The 21,298-nt window shown below is 49.7% G+C and overlaps 4 protein-coding genes across 4 annotated transcripts; 3 read left to right on the plus strand and 1 right to left on the minus strand.

Annotated features, from left to right (window-relative positions):
• Window positions 1-6,760: 6,760 nt before the first annotated feature.
• F5B22DRAFT_8366 (uncharacterized protein) lies at window positions 6,761-9,659 on the plus strand. Its single transcript, XM_047980609.1, has one exon. It carries the CDS (start codon window positions 6,914-6,916, stop codon window positions 9,563-9,565), a length of 2,652 nt encoding a protein of 883 aa, XP_047836265.1. The 5' UTR covers window positions 6,761-6,913; the 3' UTR covers window positions 9,566-9,659.
• Window positions 9,660-10,646: 987 nt separating this feature from the next.
• Window positions 10,647-12,368, plus strand: F5B22DRAFT_8470 (FAD/NAD(P)-binding domain-containing protein). Its single transcript, XM_047980621.1, has 2 exons — window positions 10,647-11,410; window positions 11,475-12,368. The coding sequence occupies exons 1-2, from the start codon at window positions 10,877-10,879 to the stop codon at window positions 12,342-12,344; spliced, it is 1,404 nt and encodes a 467-aa protein (XP_047836266.1). The 5' UTR covers window positions 10,647-10,876; the 3' UTR covers window positions 12,345-12,368.
• Window positions 12,369-13,161, minus strand: F5B22DRAFT_8362 (uncharacterized protein). Its single transcript, XM_047980608.1, has one exon. It carries the CDS (start codon window positions 13,086-13,088, stop codon window positions 12,393-12,395), a length of 696 nt encoding a protein of 231 aa, XP_047836267.1. The 5' UTR covers window positions 13,089-13,161; the 3' UTR covers window positions 12,369-12,392.
• Window positions 13,162-17,185: 4,024 nt separating this feature from the next.
• Window positions 17,186-19,024, plus strand: F5B22DRAFT_8525 (subtilisin-like protease PR1K). The gene is made up of 3 exons (XM_047980627.1): window positions 17,186-17,424; window positions 17,600-17,912; window positions 17,977-19,024. Exons 2-3 carry the CDS (start codon window positions 17,637-17,639, stop codon window positions 18,850-18,852), a joined length of 1,152 nt encoding a protein of 383 aa, XP_047836268.1. The 5' UTR covers window positions 17,186-17,424; window positions 17,600-17,636; the 3' UTR covers window positions 18,853-19,024.
• The last annotated feature ends 2,274 nt before the right edge of the window (window positions 19,025-21,298 follow it).

Genomic DNA, 21,298 nt, shown 5'->3' on the forward strand with positions numbered 1-21,298 from the left:
ACCATATCAGTGATTCTCTACCTGAAGACAAGCAGGCCATGAACAGCGCATTGTACTCATCTCCCTGAGCACGACTGTACGATTTAAGTACACCAGGGTAGGTAGCGCATCGTATACATGTACACTAGGTACCTCGACTACTTACTGCACCGTCGATCACTTCCCCTACAAGACGGATGCACCAACATGTGCAGATATTGCAGGGGAGAAAAGCATGATGGCCTGGTCAGCAAAAGGATGCAACCAGGGCGGATAACCCGAAATCTGATGCGACAGAATTGATCCCATGGAAGAGGTAGGTATAAAACCCTGAATATGGCCGTAATCCGAGTTAACGGCCATGCCATTGGCAGCAAGCCTTTCCTCTCTCACGCATCTACGCCGCAGGTGTACTGTAGGTTCTTATTGTTGGTAAGCAGTCAGCAAAACGTCGCAAACGAGGCATTGCCAAGCTAGCGTATACCTACCTCTGACTTACCCTAGGTATCTCGTGTAGGGGTGGTGTAAGTAAGTAGCGTGTGGACGGTAGCGTCGAGTCGGTTCCAAAGAACCCGAATCCTCTCAATTCCAAAAGTACGCGATGGATTCGAACAATAACCAACCAACAAGGCTGCAACTACCATGAAATATTAAACCAACAATACCAGAGCTAGTTGTGCGCTAGGTACTCCTTATCTCTCGCTCCAATCCAAACCCTCCTTCCTGATCATCGCCCTCGAGGTGGTGGTTTCGGCTTATTCGGGAGACTTCCGCTATTGTAGAAAGAAAAACCCCTCGCCCCTCAACAGTTCGCCGGGTATATAACGGGCATTGTCGGTTCGATACACATACTTACTGACTGACTTACTTACTTACGGTCCTCAGTACTTACCTAGTCACTGCCTAGTCACGGGCAGAATGGGGTTCGCTCATCGCCGAAAGCCTAGCCTGGTTTACTAGGTACAAGGTACTATGTAGACGAGACGCACACTGGTTATCATTTCTATTATCTCCATTCTGCTCCATTCTTCTGCTGATATTCCTGCTGCTGCTGCTGCTGCTACTACTACTACCTACTACAGTATGGAAGCTTGTCATCTCGAATAGGAGTGATGTATGCCATGAGCTAATGCACCCGCTCTGCGCCTATATGTAAGTAATAACGGACGTGGAAGGGGATATGGTGCAATATGAGGTCACGTTACGTTCGACGCATATCATCTGTGCTTACCCGTATAGGTATACAGCATGTAGTGCAGGCTTGTTTCCTGGTTCAGACGCGCGAAGATCTGAGATTGCAAGATCTTGATCTCGCTTCTTCTGATCTCACCACATGTTGACGCACGCCATCACTACCTCCTGCTTTATCATCGACGTCCGTCTTTTACATCTCGATCTATCGACATCAGGTGCGCACTGTAGCTGGCACGTCTATCCATGTGCGCCTCCCCCGCACAATTCAATTGACCGTCACCACGAGCCTAGGATAACGCCCTTCCCGTCATGACGGAACTTCGGCCCCAATTCGCATCACTAGGTACCTACTGCATATGGTATTAGGGCACGCGAGCCCTTTGGATCTCAGGTAACTATTAGCACATCGCAGATTCACGGTTATCTGGGTGGACGCGGACACTGTTATTTTTTACGTCACAGATATCTTAATACGTACTTATACTAGGTACTATTTCGCACAGTAAGGGTATCCGCATCCCGGCAATTCGGTAACCTCCGTATAACAAGATTCACCTGAGCGATCGATTGATATTGTGTCTCAGTTGCTATTTTTTTGACATTTGGAGCTAATTGTCACAGTTGGACAACATCTTGTCTATCATGACGGTATCATATCATGTTGTTGATAACAAGAACGCTGTCTATTGGTCTTCTCGATGAACTGTGTTGGAATTCCTAGCACGCCGCTGATCAGATAGATTTTGATGTTCGTCTTAGGCTCACCAGTATGCTAGAATCGAGGTCTACTCCTGAATTCGCCGCTAGATCTGAATAACTCTTATCTCACGGCTTGGTTGAGTACGTCAACGTTCAAGGCAATTAAGACGTATATTCCTTAACAATTAGTCTGGATGATACAGAGCATAACTACATAGTCAACATTCTAACTATTGACCCTGAAGAAACATGGTAGGTAACCGCAAAGGTATTGAAGTCCTTTCGGTGGTGTCCATGATGTTCGCATAGTACAAGTGTGCATCTTACGATATTATCATTTTACCACTACCGAAAAGGTCATATCGTACCGTAACTTAAAGGCTATATTGGCAGCATACATGAAACAAACCCGTAACTTGTTCTGGAGTGTAGCGCAGTTTTTTCATGTGCTAAATACGGATAGGCATATCTCTCTTCAAGGTAGAACAGGGAATCTAAATATCCCCTACCCTACACCCCTAAATGCTGACATATAACCCCAGTCAATTTAGACACACGAAGATAGAGACAGCTAAACGCATTTCATCCTACGGCTGCTACATCGATATCAAAGTGATCAATCAACTTGCGAGTAACCCTGCTCTACTACACTAAAGAGGAATCCTAACATAGGGGCTCTGATATACCCTACAATACAATACTCATCAAAGTGCCACACCTCTATCTCGATAGCCTAACATCTCATACAATACATTATATACGAAACACAATCCTTTGCCGGCCGGGTTTTTGGTCTATCTTCCGCCACATGATTCAATGAGGCAAGTCTTACTGTTGCTGCATTTCAGATGAGGTGGCATATAGAAAGCTATATCATGTACAGGAATGGCCTTTCTTCCTAAATCCAACCCTTCTACTACACCTACATGGTTTCATCTAAGTAGCATATGTACGACGCATAAATCAGGTAATGAATAGACTCGGGCATCGTCTGCCCACCCCTATCCCATCGGCTTGTCCTATATTTCGATATCTCTCCACCTTGAATAAGAATGGCCGTGGGATAAAAGGGTGTTACGTGGAAGATTATACACCTACATCCCGCAGACTCTGGAATCCCCGCGCTCGTCGTTCTGTTACCGAAACCTAGAACCACTCATGCCTTTGGAAAAACCAACCCCTTTAGTGTTCCAAGGTTGGGAAATCCTGAAATAGAAAATTTAGTACAAATTAGGTAACTACCTGATGATTAGATACGTTACTCTATTCTCGTTAAGGAAATAAAGCCAGGTGTAGATCCAGTGCTGTCCTAGGAACTGAGTTTAGGCGGGAAGCCTAGAATTGCACGGATGCTCGTGATCTTGTAAGTGTTGAATACATGTTAATTATAAAGAAGGGAAGAAAGAAAGGAAGAAAGGAGAATGAACTTTCCAAGTGAAATCTTCCTCGGTCCTTCGATCACTTTCACTAACCAGAAACTGTCCGTTACACGCGCCAAGCTCGCAATACACGTTCAACATGCCAATTCGATGATTTATTCAAGACTCGTCTCAGTCTTGCTCATCAGAGGCTTTGCTAAGATAAGACATTATATTGGCAGACCTCGGAGATTAGTGTAGGGCATCTATCTATATATAGACCAACCCTCGTAGGTTGGGAAATGGCTCGCTGACTTAGACCACATGGACCTTGATAATTGACCTTGACTGGATATGTGCACTAGACACATACACTTCACCAGCTGTTGCTAACATCTAGATTCCGTTGAAACGTCTCGTATAAGAGATGGCTTCGGCTTCAGGACGACTGCGACAGACTTGGCGCTCACCTATTCAATCATCGGACAGGTGCGTAAGACGGGTATACAGCGCGCAGAACAATGGCAAAGGGGTCTTTATTTGAAGTTTCCGTTTCCGTGATGATGCGTGCTCCATGCCTATGTGAGTAGATCTAAGCTCTAAGTATTGAGTGTTCATAGCTTTCAGCGCGATTTGAGGAGACGATCCTACAACTCGAGATAAGTGCAGCGATGGCTCGCTATCAGGCTATTACATTGGGTAGATATGTATGAATAACAATCGACACGCGAAATAACCCGCGATATCCAGATTCCCGTCTCTGATTCTCACATACACTCAAGTCGTATCAGCACCGGCGGCTGAATCCATGATATACCAAAACAAGACCTTCAAGAAGGGAGCACAGCCGCGCATAGCTAGCTCGTCGCCTCCGTTCTTCGCTATGGGTACAGCTATCAGACTACCTTTCCATAAATAGAGCCCTTCATAGTTGTTGCTCGAATATATCCCTCTCTTGTACGACTTATGATGTGCGAAAAAGCACACGGTCTTCGAGCGGGTTGCCTTGAACGACTACCCAGGAACTTTAACGTCGAACGCCAAAGCGAAACAGAAGTCCAAGGCAACCTTAAATGTGGTCACTTTGGTACTTAATGCTTACCTATACCTCCTGCAGCCACATGGCCATTTCTCTAATGGTCGAAATTCAACGCGTTGCTCATTGATGGTTACACAATGGATGCAAATCGATGCGCCCGTCAGAATTCCGGTGCCGTTTACCTTCTTAAGAATAGCCATGCGCAAGGGGCTCGCGGGCCGTCCCACTATGCAGGCAGGGCTGCACGGCGCCTTTACGGCGGTGGCTCAATGAAACGTCAATCTTACCTGCTTTTTCAACGGCTTTATTGATTCCTGTCATGAAGTCTATATTAACCATGGCGTTGGACATGTATATTCCACCGAATGTTCTGTTAAACCTGCTACTCACGTATGCGCTTGTATCGATGGACTACCTATTCATGTCCGTGCTTAGATCTCCGGGTGGCCGAGTCAAGGGAGACGCGGTGGGTCTCTTTTGGTAGGGATTCAGGGTGTTCTTTAGTGAACGCGTTGCCTAGCAACCAATCTATGAGGCAATTGGTCGATGATGGGAAGACAGGGTTCCGACTTGGCAGCGTATTCGAATCGATTGATTTTGCACACCCGTGCTATCGCTTCGATGTGAAGTGTGAAATTGAAAAATGGGATGAACATGTGAGCTAATCTGCTCTTTCCTTTCGATCAAAGATGGTAAGAGCAGCGTCGAGGACGTCTTCTTAGATACCGATTTAAATCATTGATTCATATTATATGCCCGTAGTAGGCGTATCAAGAGCGGTGTAGGTATTCGCTTGGGGACTTCAGACGGAAATATTTATTTCTTGCTTCATTGGGCGGGTTGTGTGGCGTGCTGGCGCGTGAGGGCGTAAGACGGCCGGGGGAGAAAGGTGGCTATTCGTGGCTATTCGTGGCTATTCGTGGCTATTCGTGGCTATCGTGGCTATCGTGGCCGTTGTGGTGCGACTCGAACCAGTCAACAGGCAGGATGCTGCACGGGCTGCAACTTGTTTGAATAGTATTGGTCCCCTACTCTTGATAAACCCCTCACCCCCCTCAGAGGCAACAAGGGCAAGACTGAAATGACGAGCACTATCTCGAACACCTGTGGTAGGTATCAACGGACGAGGCAAATAGTGCGATGAGACGTTGAATTGTAACCTGCCATTGATCACTCACTCACTCATTTCGCAGATTTGGACTTGGCATGGAGAATAAGCTGACGATCCGAATACCCAACGGCAAGAAATGACGAACAAGAAAGCTGCCAGAGACTCTCGACTCGGTCGGTCTAACGGAGTTGAGTGTTGGGGATGGCCGATTGAACTACGTTCTGTACCGCAGAGTTGAGCTACAGTAAGGACAAATGATCGACGAACCAACAAACGAACATTCCAACGGGTTGTCCCACGGTCTGTTTGTGTGTGTGAGTGGCTCGAGTGGGATGATGGGCGGGATGAACCTCTTGACAATTTGGACGTAGCGGCATGGCTAAGACGGTTGGCGCTTTAAGCTGTCTACCTAGGTAGATTCTTTGGGATTCTTTGGGACAAGCTCAGGGTTGGTTGTGCTCGCTAAAAACTGCCACGACTCCCATTGGCGGGGAGTATAGGCTCTACAGGGGGGTGCTGCAAGAGCTGGAAGCTGTCACTGGTCCAGTGTGTGGTCCAGCGCGTTGCAGTGGAGAGCTCCCCCAAGCCAGAACACCAGAACACCAGAACACCCATGTCATCATCCACTTTTATTTTATTTTATTTTTCTGCCTCAATCTCCTCTGTCGTCGGCTCTCCCCAAAAGTAAACACGGCCGCCGTCGAGTCTGATCGAGGTCTCCACCGACCACACCGCAACACCTCTCGTTTGGGTCTCTGTCCTTGTTGATCTGTTCCGAGTCTGGCCATTCATCTGTCAGAATCTATTGTATGAATACTGCACGAGTGCTGAATATGGTCATGGACTAATTTAATGTTCCCCCATCCCACGTGCATTCCCTTTGTGCAAACGCCTCTTCCCCCTCTCTTGATCTTTTTTTGTCAAACCCACACAACGCTAGATATACCTACACACACGCCGGCATCCCCCCAGCATACACTTTGTTTTCTCTCTGGATGGATTGAATAGGCATTGCATTGCCTTTTAGGGTCGTCACAAATCACAAGTTCTGCGGGGAGCCTTCTGTCACATAGCAAACGAATCGGGGACTTGATTGGGGGTGGAGTCGGACTGCTGCTTGTGCATCGTTTCTTGCATCCTTCGTTGCCGCCTTCGCTTGCATACAACCCGGCGTTCCGCTACATCTCCGTCTTGCATTACCTACGTCTTGCAGCACTTTCTGTCCCATCTCGTGAGGTACGTGGTTTTGCCCTTACGGATGCTATAGCTAATGACTTTGCCCTCGTCTGTGCTTCTATGGCCCTCTGATCTGATATTGAGCAACAGCAGCGCATTCATTACTCTCAACGACCCAACACATCCTCATGGCTTCTCAATAACACCCACCTTGACTTGTGAATATATACCCGAGTCTCTGAGATTGGTACCTTCTTTTTCCCTCTTTCGCAGATAGTATACGTCACACTGCATCCCGAGCGCACAATTTAATTCAGCCCACACATACGCACCCTTGGTGGTGAGCGGACTGCTATCATGAGCGATCAACCGCCGCCACCACCGCCGCACGGCACAAACACTCGGAGAACAAGCCCGAACCTACCACCTGGGAAATATGATATCTTCATAATACCTCCTCATTCATCCGGCGCGGGATTTCTTTATCTGCCATCGCTCCGGCCAAATGTAAACAGCTTCGCAGCGGGGTTCGCATCGGCCTTGGTGCTGGTCGTGATCGGTCAGAGCATGGCTCCTGCTTTCCGGGTTTGGTACAATAGTTTCCAGGGCATGGGAAATGCGGGGATGCTTGTGTTAGTCATTGCTGTTGGAATAGGGGCGTGGGCATTGGGTAGGACCCAGAATGATAAAAATCCGTCTCCGGGGAATAAGGGTGACTCTAGACATTCGTGGAGTTATAATCCAGGGGATAATGGCCACTCAGGTGGTTTCCATCCGGGTTCGGGCCCGCCACCACATTCAGGAGCCCCTGATCCCGACGGTCCACCACCGCCACCACCGCCGCATGGCTCACCACCGCCACCGAGATCTGGCCCACCGCCAAACCATGAAAAGCCAAAATCATCTTGGCAAGAGCGCCCTCGTGAGTATTCTCAGGAATATTATGATGAGCGGCCCAAGGAGCGACCGCAAGGAAGGCCTCGGGAACGGTCTCAAGAACGGCCTCAAGAGCAGGCTGACGAACCCCACCAGGAGAAACCTAAAGCGAAACCTAGAGAGAAAACAAGGGATAAGCCTCGGAAACCGACGCGAGAGTCGTCTGAAGAACGACGCCGGGAAAGCCCTCGTGAAAGACCTCGGGAAAAACCTCGAGAACGGTCTCGGGAACGTTCTGAGGAACGGCCCCAGTCACGACCTCAGGAACGACCTAAAGAAAAAGAAAAGCGCAAGGAAAGGCCTCCGGAAAAGCCCTTAGAAAAGCCACTAGAAAAGCCGCTTGAAAAGCCTCAGGAGCGACCCCAGGAGAAGCCTCAAGTAAAGCCTGAAGAAAAACCTCCAGAACCTCCCCCGGAGCAGCCTCAACCCCAGCCCCAACCCGAGCCTACGAAAGGTTCTTGGGAAAGGGCGAGGGAAGAGACTCGACGCAAAGAAGAGGAACGAAAAGCAAGGGAAGCCGAACAACGCAAAAAGGAAGAGATAGCTAAGCGCGTCAAAGAACTTCGCGAGAAAGAAGCAAGGGAAAGAGCCAAGCGCGAAAAGGAAGCTAAGGAGAGGCGAGAAAGGGAAACACGTGAAAGAGAAGAACGAGAGCGAGAACTGAGGGAGAGATTAGAGAAAGAAGCACGTGAAGCTAGAGAGCGATTGGAGAAAGAGATGCAGGAGGCCAGAGAGCGGCAAGAGAGAGAGCTACGAGAAGCTAGGGAAAAACAAGAAAGGGAGACCCGTGAGAAGGAGGAAAAGGCTAGAGAGCAGCGTGAACGAGAACAACGGGAAAAGGCTCAGAAAGAAAAGGAGTTGAGAGAAAAGAGGCTTCAAGAAGCAAGGGAGAGAGAACTTAGGGAAAGACTCGAACGCGAAAAGGCTCTTAGAGAAAAGTTAGAGCGAGAATTCAAGGACCGGGAGGCTAAAGAGCGAGAGGCCAAGGAGCTAGAAGCCGCCCGCCAAAGGGAAGCCGAGGCAGCTAAAGCGGTCAAGGCGGCTGAAGAAGCAAAGGCGAAAGCGGCGGAAACAGAGACTCCTCGGAAGAGTACATACGCATTCTCCTCTGTGGGTGAGAGGACGAATCCCTGGCCGAACGGAAAACCGCCCACATCAGCTCCTTCAACAGCCAAGTCCACTGCAACCCCAAGCGTCGCTCCTACTGCAACTCCAAGTGCGGCTTCCAACAACTCCCGACGACCTCCTCCGCCTACCGCACAGTCATTGCGTGGTGATGACGAGACGGCATCATATCGCACATACAATCAGACCAGATCGCATACAAGAAGGAAATCCGGCGAGACAATTTTCACAGAGTCATCATACGCCGCCTCCCAGTCAACTTCAAGGACAACACCACCACCATCGGTGCGAGGCCCCTACACGACGAAAGACCCCGACAAGATCGTTATCAAAGCTGTTTACGGGTTTCTCAACCAGTTCTCCAAAACACCCGCTTCTCAACTCATCTCTGGCGTCGGCCATGTCACGGACGGCCTCATATTGCGTATCACGACAGAAGGTCTGTTCATCGATGATGATGTCCGAGGTGTACCCCAGCGAGAATGGGACGTGAAAGCCTGGACCCTCAGACTCATGGAAGTCTGGTGTCCCGCGCACACTGCTGGCGATTCCAATGGCTCTGCCGGCGTAAACAAGGCGGCGCCTCCTCGCTTCAAGCTTGCGTCCCGCAATCAATCGAAAATGCTCATGGGAGGCGATGCCGATGCGTTTTTAACTGAATTACTCCACGCATGCAAGGACGACTGCCGTATGAGTCCCCATGATAATGCCTCATCTCGTGGTGGTAATTCGCAAGGTGAATGGAAACATCGCGGATTACATGTCTTGCGCGCCACACTCAGAGACCAGGAAGGCAAGCGGTATTTATTCGTCCTCGGCGAAGAGGAAGGGTGGAAAGTAGCTGTTGGCTTGCAGCGATTACGGAAAGGAACGCAAGTGAGACAGCTTGGTATTCAGCCCATGCCGCTTGCTGATGCGCGCGCTGCTGTTGAGACGCTGGGTTGGTAGCGGCGACTCGAAATTCCCCCGGAAATCGACAAGGCCCATGGCTACGCTGAGATATCTGGTCTTTATACCCGACGATGTGGAATGCTCAGCTGGATCTAGAATGAGAGTACATTCCTAGCTCGAGTCTAGGTTGCTGATTCAACCTTGGCAACTTAACGTCTGATTGATTAGTCCTTTTGTTTCTTTTTCTATGCATTGCGAGCGAGGGGGAGGCGCAATAGGGTAATTGTATGAATGGGTGGTTGGTTGATCGATTTATCTTGGAATGAAATGAATGGGTTTCCGGGAGGCGAGGTTCGCATGTATGGTAGAAGGGGTGTCACCACAGTAGGATGTTTGGAGGCCGAGACAGATGTTGTGATTGATAGCAATGAAATGAAGTATTTCATGTAGATGAACTGAAAGCCGTCATATCTTGATTGCCTCTCTCTAAGACTTGTTGTGGTCTATTTGTTGAGTTTGTGTGTTTAAGAAGGGTTGATACCTAGCGTATTAAATGCTCCTCTTGTAAAGAAGACTGAAGGCGGGATCAGACCTGCGGTAGGATGGATTTATTAGGTGTAGGGAGCTAGCTGATCGTCGCCTTATACTAGTTTTAGTTTACGTGATGTATTTGTAAACCTATCTGTAGTATGTATGTCTCTATGCATATACGTAGGCAGTAATTAAACTGAAGCACAACGGGATACTGCATGTGTATATGTTACACCGCGAGCGCGAACTTCGAACTACCTAGCACAAGAACAATTTCTTCAGAGGAACGAGCTGAAGGGGCTGAGTCAGCTACGGCTGGTGATGTTTCACATAACATAATCTATTTAGTTATGTTTTTGATCTATTGGTGCCTATAGGGATTGGTAATCCGTGTAATTTGCGTATGTATGTATGTTGAGGTGAAGTGCGCTTGTTACATGTAGGTACCGCTGCATCGGACTACCGCATATATGTGCGAGGGGAAGTCCGACGGCCGGGATCTGTGTGTATTTTATGATACAGGGGTTTGGACTGATTGTGTGTGTGGTAAACGTGGCTGTCTGTCTGTCGTGCTGAGGTTATTGCTCTTTTTATCTATCTAGAAATTTCGATTCATCCGCATCGGAAGCGTACATGTAATGTAGTAGGAATCTGGCTTGCGGATTTTCGCATCATAACAGCACACATACATACCATTCCTCGGCGTAACCGCAAGTGCGATAGACGTACAGCTACTTCTCGCCGTTCATCCAACTCCGCCTTCACGAGACGAAGGTTGTGTCTTGACGAACTGAAGCAGCCCTGACGCAACCGGACTGTACCAGAATATAAAGTACAATGACACCAGCACTTCCCCTGACAGCCGGCGTCGTCGGCGCCGGAATCGCAGGTCTGAGCGTTGCTATTGCCCTGCGCCGCGCGGGCGCCGAAGTCGAAGTATACGAGCGCTCGCAATTCAAGAACGAGATCGGCGCCGCTATTTCGGCGCCCCCTAATGCGGCGGCCGCGCTGCGCCGCTGGGGTTTCGACTTCGTTGCCGCGAAGACAGTCCCGAATCTGTCGACGCGGTATGCGGCTGCCGAGGACCTGGAGACCACATTCGAGTCGCGGTATGAGGATATCGAGGACGTGATGGGGTCGCCTTGTTTGAGTTTTCATCGGGTGGACTTGCATGGTGGGTTGAGGGCCCTCGCTACGGAGGAGGAAGGCGGAGATACCGAGGAGAGTAGGAAAGGGGGAGGGAAAGGGAAGCCGGTTGCGATACACTTGGGATGTGAAGTCCAGAACGTGGATTGCGAAAATGGCGTCTTGGAATTAGCGGGTGGGAGGAGAGTCCAGAAAGATCTTGTCATTATCGCAGATGGCGCACATGTAAGTGCCTCCGCGGCTCATTGTCATGAAGAGAATTCTTGCTGATTGACATGGCATGACGCAGAGTAAACTCCTGACCGACTTTCTCGGATATCAAGCCCCCGTGCAGCCGACGGGCCGCTCGATATATCGCTGGCTGGTCTCCATGGACGAAGTAATGGCGAACCCCGAACTCGCGCCGCACTACCGAGATAAAGCACCCGGATTCCTCGGGTGGTTTGACGCGCAGAATCGCATCCTCTGGGTTACGTATACCTGTCGCGGGGGCACTGTGCTGAATAATGCTGTGGTGTATGATACAGCCGTTCCGAAAAACGAGGAGGGGAGAAATGGTAACGAGAAGGATATGTCGTGGCATGCCCCGGCCGCTACGGACACTGTCCTCGCAACGTTGTCCAACTTCCACCCTGCTGCCCTTGGAATCGTATCAATGGCTTCTGAAGACGGCATTGTTGAACATCGATTGTTCCACCGGCCACCGCTGGAGAGCTTCGTTCGTGGCAGGACGGCGGTTATCGGGGATGTCGCGCACGTAATGATGCCGACGCATGCGGCTGGGGCCGCGATAGCTATTGAGAGCGCGAGCGTGTTGGAAGTGCTGTTCAAGGATCTGGGAAGCCAATTGAGAAGTACTGCCAGAGACCAACAAGGATTCGACGTAGAGAAAGAGCGCATCGTCAAGGAGCGTCTTCGGCTGTTCGACAAGCTCCGGATACCGAGATGTAATCTCACTATGCTGGTCTCGAATGCGGGACCAGAGGGTCTGCGCCGCCCGGGGCTAGAGAAGGAAATTCGGCGATTCTATCATGGTCCGCTGCCCCCGAGCGACGCACTGCCTTGGGGGGATGAGTTCCGCGAGGTACTTTTCCATTATGATGCGTTTCTGGAGGCGGAGAAGGCGTTGCGGAACAGGACCTCAGAGAAGGAGAAATGAAAAGATGCGATATGACTAAATGTATCTTTCAGAAATTGAAAATTGAATCTATGCATAGCTCATTTCAACAACATCCCATTTCTGGAGCATGTTTTCACCCATAATGTGCTTGTTTTGCGAGGATATGACGTCGGCGTAGATATGTTCTGGCCCGGGAATCCAGAGCTCACCGACCCGGAACTTGAGACGCCATTCTCCGTTTATCCACTGCCATCGCTCCGCGGCGAAACTATCGCCTTGTCTCATGACGCCTTGACAGTGCTGTCCGAGGCAGACTACCATGCCTCGCTGCTCGCGCTCTGCGTCTTTCAGCTCTAGCACAACACAGCGTGCACGTGGCTGCTCGTCTGTGTCCTCAGGGATACCCTCCGGTTCAAGATCCCTCCATATTTCCTCATAATCAGTCATCTTCCCGGTATCAGGATTCACCATGTGCCCTGTTTCCAGAGTGCGCCCGTCATCCTGTGGGAAAATGTCCCCTTCGTCGACTACTTCTTCTGGTGTACGCGTTCGCCCATCGACGACATGACGCCATGTGCAATGTCGCACGCCATTCCTAGTCTCGGAAGACGAGATGCCTGCGAAAGCCCAGTCGAGGCGGCCGCTTAGGTCGTCGTTATTAATATCTTTAAGAATCCGGACGTCCACGAAGCGGTGCTCAGGCGATGTTAGAACTATAGTGGAGGTGGGCTCTGAAGCGGGGTTGGGCAGCCACCGGATTGAATCACGGATAGAAATTGACATGTTGATGAGTTGAGGTACTTCTTGAAATAATAAGGGCTGAATGAAGTCTTGTTAAAAATGTGTGAATTTGTAGGTAAGATGAGGTGTTGAAAGTTCTTGTGGCGGGCGAGAGGGGCAGGGTGGGGTTGTGGTGAGTAACGCTACACTCATTTCTGAACATTTTCACAGTACGCTATATTTCAAGACGTGAAGCAACAACGGATATAGTCTCTCCTTGACGCAACTATAGCTATGTTTGAGTTATGAAAACGTCTTTATCCGCTTTAATTTTGATGGTGAACCCCTTACCTTGTATTCGATAGTTGAGCCCTGTCGGCAAATACAGCAACTATACCACAGTTGACGGCGTTTTCTTACGTATGATATTAATTAATTCAATTTTCTTTAGTGTCATTAATATGGTATATAGAAAGTCTTCGAGTGGCGACAATTGTCCTATACAAGTCTGGATATCGAGGTCTGCATCAAAATGACAATACGATGAGGTCTAAGAGTGTTTCTATTGATTAATGGATATCCAAACTCCCTTGCGAGGTGATATCAATTATTCAGTAAATACTTCTACAAGTACGGGTTTGAATTATACGTTGTGGCATAGTTTTTAGCGAACGAATGAGTCATCTGAGAGCTAGAGCATAGGAAAATGGTAATGTAACAGTATCGGAGATCATCAGCAGAAAGGCACATCAAGCAGGAGAATAAAGTATCCTGAGGTTTGCAGGCATAAAGGCAAGTGTTAAGAAGATGTATATCGATTGATCCCTCGGACACTATTCTGCCCCAGAGTCTTGAGGGTCTACAAGAGCAAAGAGGGCCGAAGGTGCGTAGTCAAGGTCCGAACGCTCCCATCCTTGAAGCTCTCTACCCTTGACTTGGCACAACATCAAAATTCTTACTATACAACCGTCCCTCTCAAGCGATCCAAGATACTTGTAGTATGAGCCGGTTTTCTAGTATAGAGAAGGTATGTAGTAAAGCTATGACCCTCGGCGCCTGGGTCCTAGTAATGTTAGTCTAGCTGGCTGGCTCAGCTAATTCAAATCATGTAACTAACTGACGAAAACTTGCGTATCAACCTTTGATGCGGCTCCACAGGAAGAAAGGGATTGCTGTATACATGGATCGCTCAATAGTCATAGCTGAACTTGTGACATTCGAGATGAGATCTAAGATTTAAGGGCAGCTTCCTTCCTGGTCAGTCCCTAGTATGGATTCAATTCTTGGGAAAATTCTTAAACACTTTACCTACCTTTTACGTAAAAGAGTAGCATTACTATGTAGTGATACCGAATTTCTAGCACAGACGCACACATCATACGAGAAGAGCTCACTTACAGCCGAGGCTCGATAGCCGCCACTGCTCGTTGGAGTAGTCGATGTGTTTAGCCCTGGTTCTTAGCTAAAGTCTGAAGGGAAGGAATTTGAAGACCTCATAGCTAAAGGGCCCTCCCGAATCCTTTAGATAGGCGAAGGCGAAGGAATGTTTGCCATTACATGTGAATAGGGGCTGATTGGTCTTGGGTTGATTACCTCGGGGATGGCCGGGGGGCCAAGTGTTTGTCAGCTGCCATGTCACCGCGCCACTAGGCGGTACATCTAAGTGCTACAGCTACCTAAATATAGAGAGCTGGTCCCTGTCAACTCTTTCATCTTGCACTTTTGATCAGATCAGGCTGTTTCACGCATATGGTGAATCGAAGGCTTACAGCCCTTCATCTCCGGCAAGGTGGTATGATAGCTACACGCTTACCACCACAAATGCTACGTTAACGTTGATGAACAGCGACGCAGTCCGGCGCGCGAAGCTGACGGCAGGCTCATCATCTATTTGAGGACCATTGCACTGCTTTTAATAAATACTGTGTGCAGTTTACCACAGCCCAATCAATAAGCCACGGTCCCTGAAGATCAATGAGAGACCTGGTACCTTAGATCCCAGGATGAGGCTGATGAAGATCACTCGATCGAACTAGTAGATCCGATCAGCAAAGTCTCTGGTAGGTAAATGATTGTCATGAAATATCAATGGATAACAATTGAGGCTCTGCGACGACTATAATCTGCGTATTATCGCGAGAGTTTATGCGGTGCGCCTCTTGTTCACAAGAGATCGCGCGACAGCTCCTTTGAGATGGTATCTACTCTTGGCAACGGCCCAGCGGAAGCACCCCGAGCTACTCTGATGATGACGTACCTACAGAACTCAGTAAGCCAGGGGAGGGCTTCTAGGTTCTCCTGTCTCTACCGGTAGACTTCTACTTGGCGTAGAGCTTGCCGCGTTGTTTATTTGTATAATCTGCGACACTGGACCCGGTATCGAAGAGCCAAGGTCTGGGCGAACAATTGCGAGGGATCATATGCCGAACCTCTGGTTTCTCACCGACGGCTAGGCTATGGCGACCTTGTGGTAGCCGGCCTGTGCACCTTAGAACTCTCTACTAAGTACATTCCAGTACGGCAGCGCTGCTATGGCATCTTCACCGCTCCGGTGCCGGGATCGAAGATATCGTCACATTCTCACTGGTAAGGCGAAAATAGACATCGTGATGGGGGGCGCTCCGGAGGCTAGTGATCACCTAACCTGCCTAAAAGAGGCAAACAAGAGGCCGAACAAGTCATCGCGTGAATTAAGCTACCATTCAAGTTTTCGCACGCCGAATTACCGATGCATTGCAATTGATCGATATTATGTTAACATGCTTGGCGAACAGCTGAGGGGCGCATTATTCCGCTGGACGAAATGACTGAAGGGTGAGCCCGAAGGGTTCGTGATTTTATTGTTACATACTTAAGTGCTTACACGGATCTATTTCATAGCGGAATAACATGGCCTCGTCCTTCCGCAGTGAGTAAAGTTGCCATCTGTTAGCATATCTCTTGGTCGACGCCGGGTTTCTGTGTACGGAAGCGATTGACCTTTCGCCTCCCGACTGCGGAACCCGATTAGGACCTACGAAGGCGCTGGACTCTTACAATAATACCTACGCTCAGACTACGCTACAGATTTAGACTATCTTTGTGAATTCCCTTTATCTGCATATTGTGGGGAGATCTCGTCAATTCTTGGCATCTCAGACCCCAAATCCTGCGTCTGCGGAGATATGATGCTTGCTTACTTCTTACCGAAGTACGGCCTTACCACCATGAACTACTAAGTAGTAGCTAGGCTCATGCTCTCACTCTGCCTCTAAATGTAGGTACATGTTACATTGCTTAAGCCAATAGTTGGCTGAGTCGACTGCTTGACGGCGATGGTCGAAACTTTCAAGCCTCAATATTAAACGCGCCAGACGCTTACGGCCTAGACGAGAGGCTCAGAGGGAATGATGTGACCGCTAATGACGTTGCATCTATTTCCGATGAAACAGTTGCATCCAATGCTAACTACATACCTAGTAAACTTCGTCTTGCCCGCATCCGCACTCCACTTGGAGCTCTCCACTTAAATAGGGCTTGGCAATGCGCCGTTTGACACTGATCATTTCTACATACAACGTAGACCACCACAGGAACAGGGTTGGTGATAGAGTCCCGAGATTTCGAGGTTGGTTATGTCGATCTTCACCAGACTTCGGGCGCCAGCCGAGTAGCCTTGACCTCTAGCACTTGCAAAGTCGGGGTAGGAATTCCTGATATGGAAGGACAACATCTAAACCGACGGACTCAAGTGTGAACTGGCAAACTGGCCGCTTGGTTGGGTGGCTTGATGCCTACTGTAATCAAAACCTGAGGCTGATCACCGCTTGGCGTCAGCCGAACACAGCATATGCCAGATCTCTCAAGTTCCGCACTACAGTCCTGGCAGCATCTGCGGCGGTCATTGGAGCGCGAGGCTCCCAGTTACCTCGACTCACCTGGTTCGATAGGGATAACTATGCTTCGGACCGACAAATCCCCTGGAAAGCATTCGCCAAGTCTGGTGATATTGAACTAACGAGATGATCGGCATGTATTGCGTGCATGTAGAGCCCATGACCTGGTTGGCTCGGTCCTTCTAGCTGTCAGTCCTTGGAAGGCCTCTTTCTGTACACAACGACAAAATTCCTCGTGGCTGCCTGTGATAGACGGACGACAGCACATTTGGAACGAGGCAGACAGGATATTATGTCGAAGAACAGCAAGGTAAACCCCCCACTAAGCAAGTAGGGGATAACAACTGCTTGCACTCGAGTTTTACTGCCAGGTTCTATAAACAAGATGCCGAAGGCTGTGGAGCCTCAACGGTCAAAACCCCTGGCCCGAATCCACATCCCTCACGCCTGTGATGCTACCATGGGAGCTGCTGTAATAGGAATGATCAGCCACGAAGGACGGTGAATATGTGAACAACTGATAGGTATGGAACATGGAAACATAGCCTCTCGTAGGAAGTTATTGTTTTATAAAAAGGACGCTTCTCCCTCCCCAGAGAACCTTTCTTTTTGCTTCATCATCCTATCCCATCTCATCCCATCTCATCTGTCATTCGAAGGCATTCGTTAGCGACGAATTCACATCTCATTCCTTACCAGTAACCCGAGTCCAACCCTTCAAGTAAAGTCTGTCAAGATGCGTTCCGCTGCTATCATTGCCGCCCTTCCTCTGGCACTTGCCGCTCCCTCGAAGCGTGCTTCGCCTGCTCCTCTCCTTAAGCCCCGAAGCGGCGATATCATTGAGGGCAAGTACATCGTCAAGATGAGGGCTGGTAGCGATGTGTCCATCCTTGAGAGCCACAAGAGCCTCGTTGCCAACAAGGTCGACTACACCTACAACTCTCACAAGTTCACCGGCTTTGCTGTCTCCATGACCGAGGAGGAGGTCAAGGCTTTACAGGACATGCCTGATGTAAGTCGGCCAGCCAATCTCTTGCGGATTATATTTCTGCGAGTGCTAACAAATCCGTCAAAAGGTCGAGTACATTGAGCACGACGCCATTGTCCGTGCCTCCGCTACCCAGAACAACGCCGACTGGGGTCTAGCTCGTCTCTCCAGCACATCTGCCGGTGGCAGCACCTACACCTACGATGACAGCGCTGGTGAGGGTGTCTGCGCCTACGTTGTTGACACCGGTATTGATATCGACCACCCTGACTTCGAGGGTCGGGCTACCTGGGCTTCCAACCAGGTCGACAACGACGACACTGATGGAAACGGCCACGGTACCCACGTTGCTGGTACCATTGGTTCTGCCACCTACGGTGTTGCCAAGAAGGTCAACCTCTACGCCGTCAAGGTTCTAGGCGCTGACGGCTCGGGCTCCAACTCTGGTGTCATCGCCGGTATGGACTTCGTCGTCAGCGACGCTCCTAGCCGCGACTGCCCCAACGGCGTTGTCGTCAACTTGTCCCTCGGTGGCGGTGTCTCCTCCTCCGTCAACGATGCCGCTGCCAGCGTCGTGAGCGCCGGTAACTTCATGGCCGTCGCCGCTGGCAACGAGGCCCAGGACGCATCCAACTCCTCCCCCGCTTCTGAGCCCTCAGTCTGCACTGTTGGTGCTACCGACATCACCGACACCCTCTCTTACTTCTCCAACTACGGCTCCCTCGTCGATGTCCTCGCCCCTGGCTCCGACATTGAGTCCACCTGGCCCGGTGGTCAGACCAACACCATCTCTGGTACCTCCATGGCCTCTCCCCACGTTGCCGGTATCGCTGCCTACTTCTTGGGTCTCGGCCAATCCGTCAGCGGCCTTTGCGAGTTCATCGCCTCAAATGCTCAGACCGGTGCCATCAGCAGCGTCCCTGGCGACACCGTCAACGCCATCATCCAGAACGGCGAGGCTTAAATTATTTGAACTATTGGCCATATTTCCCCTCCTTACTCTCAGCCCGTGGGATGAACCCCATAAATATGGGGTACGGATGACTGAGAGTCATCCCCTTTTGATGATGATGACGACGATGATGGATGGATGGGATACATCATTGATACCCCCCCGCGCATAGATGACGATGGGATTGATGGACTGGAATGCATTGTGGATGCCATGAAGACATGTATATAACAGCGGTTGTATATCTATTTGCATCGGAGTTTCTAGCCACACCATACTGTATATACGGAATAGAACTTCACTTTCAGAGTCTTACTTCACTTGTTCGTCTTGATTTCATGGCTTTGCCTCGGTCTTAATTCGTATCACTCTTAGACTCTAGTTGCTCCGCATATATCGTTCGTAGTGGTGTGTAAGATACCGGTACCATAGAACGGAGACCGGCTGAAGTGGGCTGAATACCCCAAAGGAGTACCCCAAGATTGATGACCCTAGGCGACCTACCTACCAATGGTTCGTAGATCACTGTTTCTTTTTGCCAGAACAGTAATCCATGATCATTGAGTAGTCTATCATCGACCAAAAAGAAATCTAGAACGAGCGTAGTCGCGCTCTGGGCTATGATTAAGAATAGTATCTTAGATAATTCCAAGCGAAGGATTGCTGGCGTGAGCCGAGTGTGTGTAGATACGTGCATAATTGGTCTATCACGGGGCAAAGACTATGAGCGCCCAGCTACAAGTTGGAGAACCCAGCCGGCCGCAAACCTGCCCTAGCTCTTAAAGTCGGGAAATCGTGGGGGGTAGGGAAGGGAAGGGGCGGAACAGGGAGTGATCGCGAAGAAATGCATTGCGACGATGCAATGCTACGGCAAGGCAGACTGACAGCAGCCCTCCAATGGTTGTGGTCTGCGTCTGATGGAGTGTGGCAGTCTTTAGGTAGGCTGGATGCCTGGTCAGAATGCAAGACCAACTTTGTTTGCACTTTTGTCTGCTTGGCAGGTTGGACAACGAAAGTAGGCTATCTCTAGTGCAGCTATATAGTTCAATTTGACCATGACAGTTGGTATTATGCAAACAAGATTTCGTGTTCAGAATAACCCGTTTCGGCCCGTTTGTAGTTTATCTATCCGAGGATACAGCGAAAACTTACGTACCAGTATCTTCTCATGCTCTGATCGGCGGAAGGCCTGACTACAGGAGGGTCCTTTTGACACGCAACATCAAGGCCATGTCATAGAGAAGCCCCCTTGCTTTCCCATGTGCTTCCTCGTTGGTTCGGAGCCGATAGCAGGGCGCGAATTGATCATGTCGTGTCACCTTACCCCATGATACAAGGGTCCCTGGCAGACACGTAGTGGAGTGTAGATCTCGAAAAGAAGACTGAACAACACAGAGAAGTATTTCGACGCGAGGTTACCAAACTATTTTGTGAATCACACCACCTTCGCCCTTGGACCAGCCGGTTTATTCTGTATGGCGTGCCGATCGTTACGAAGTGAAGCCTTTTTAGGGCAGCTAGCATCATAGTTGAGTTGGGGTAGATAAGAGATAATTTTTCAGGTCTCTCATGAGCGGGTTTGCGGAATGTAGAACAAACTTCCGCATATATTGCTCGGCGTCGTCGAGCAACTCTCTCTTAATCATGAGACCTGTCACTTTCATCATCCCTTCTCTCGGCAATCATCCTGAATGAGTGTCCCGAGCCTACCGGTAGCTATCATCTTAATGCCTGCTAGTATACGACCCCGAAGTGCGGGGCGTGCCGTGTTTCACGGGACTATTGAACGATGTAACGTCATTTAGCTTCGTTTGGGCCGTTTGGATGGTAGTCGCGTACACCTGGCTATAAAATTAGTCTCTTAATTGTATGACGATGCTCGAATTTATTGGAAGAAGTACAACAACAGCTTACCACCCTTTCTGCGGGAAGAGCTGACCTGATTCGTCTTCTCACCTTTCCAGCATCGGCTGTGGGCGTGCTTATCGTTGTCGAACTCGACCCTGCCCGGAATGGGGGGATCACCGAGATAGGCTCTGAGGCATCCAGTCAAAACTCGAGCACTCGAATACACCGGGAAGTTACTTGCATGTCAACGCCATTTCGATAGCCAAGCTATCTTCGCGGTGCTGCCTAGAAGACGGTTGGAATCTTGAGATCGTCATCCGTCGCTGATCTCTTGCTATAGAATACTTGCACGTCGCGCAGAGATGATGGAGAGTTGGCCGATTAGTAAACTCTTACAACGAATCTCGCAGGCGTGCGTTGCACAGAATGAGGCCAGGCCAACTTGGACCCTTCTCTGTATTCACGATCAATGGTTACTTGCAGTAGCACCGAGCAAGCACAAGGTTGACTCCTAGCGATGATCTCTGATGCCTGGCCAGCACGCGCATGAGAGGCTTACGCCACGGCGTAGGACTCCTGTTCGCCCAACGACTCACGGGCCCCCGGACGT

The sequence above is a fragment of the Xylaria bambusicola genome, assembly GCF_022495145.1.
Source record: "Xylaria bambusicola strain CBS 139988 unplaced genomic scaffold F5B22scaffold_1, whole genome shotgun sequence".
Taxonomy (NCBI): domain Eukaryota; kingdom Fungi; phylum Ascomycota; class Sordariomycetes; order Xylariales; family Xylariaceae; genus Xylaria; species Xylaria bambusicola.

Coding starts and splice junctions, on each gene's coding strand:
- F5B22DRAFT_8362 (XM_047980608.1), bottom strand. CDS start 13,088: ATGTCAATTTCTATCCGTGATTCAATCCGGTGGCTGCCCAACCCCGCT.
- F5B22DRAFT_8366 (XM_047980609.1), top strand. CDS start 6,914: ATGAGCGATCAACCGCCGCCACCACCGCCGCACGGCACAAACACTCGG.
- F5B22DRAFT_8470 (XM_047980621.1), top strand. CDS start 10,877: ATGACACCAGCACTTCCCCTGACAGCCGGCGTCGTCGGCGCCGGAATC. Junction 11,411..11,474: donor TTATCGCAGATGGCGCACAT/GTAAGTGCCTCC, acceptor GGCATGACGCAG/AGTAAACTCCTGACCGACTT.
- F5B22DRAFT_8525 (XM_047980627.1), top strand. CDS start 17,637: ATGCGTTCCGCTGCTATCATTGCCGCCCTTCCTCTGGCACTTGCCGCT. Junction 17,913..17,976: donor CTTTACAGGACATGCCTGAT/GTAAGTCGGCCA, acceptor ATCCGTCAAAAG/GTCGAGTACATTGAGCACGA.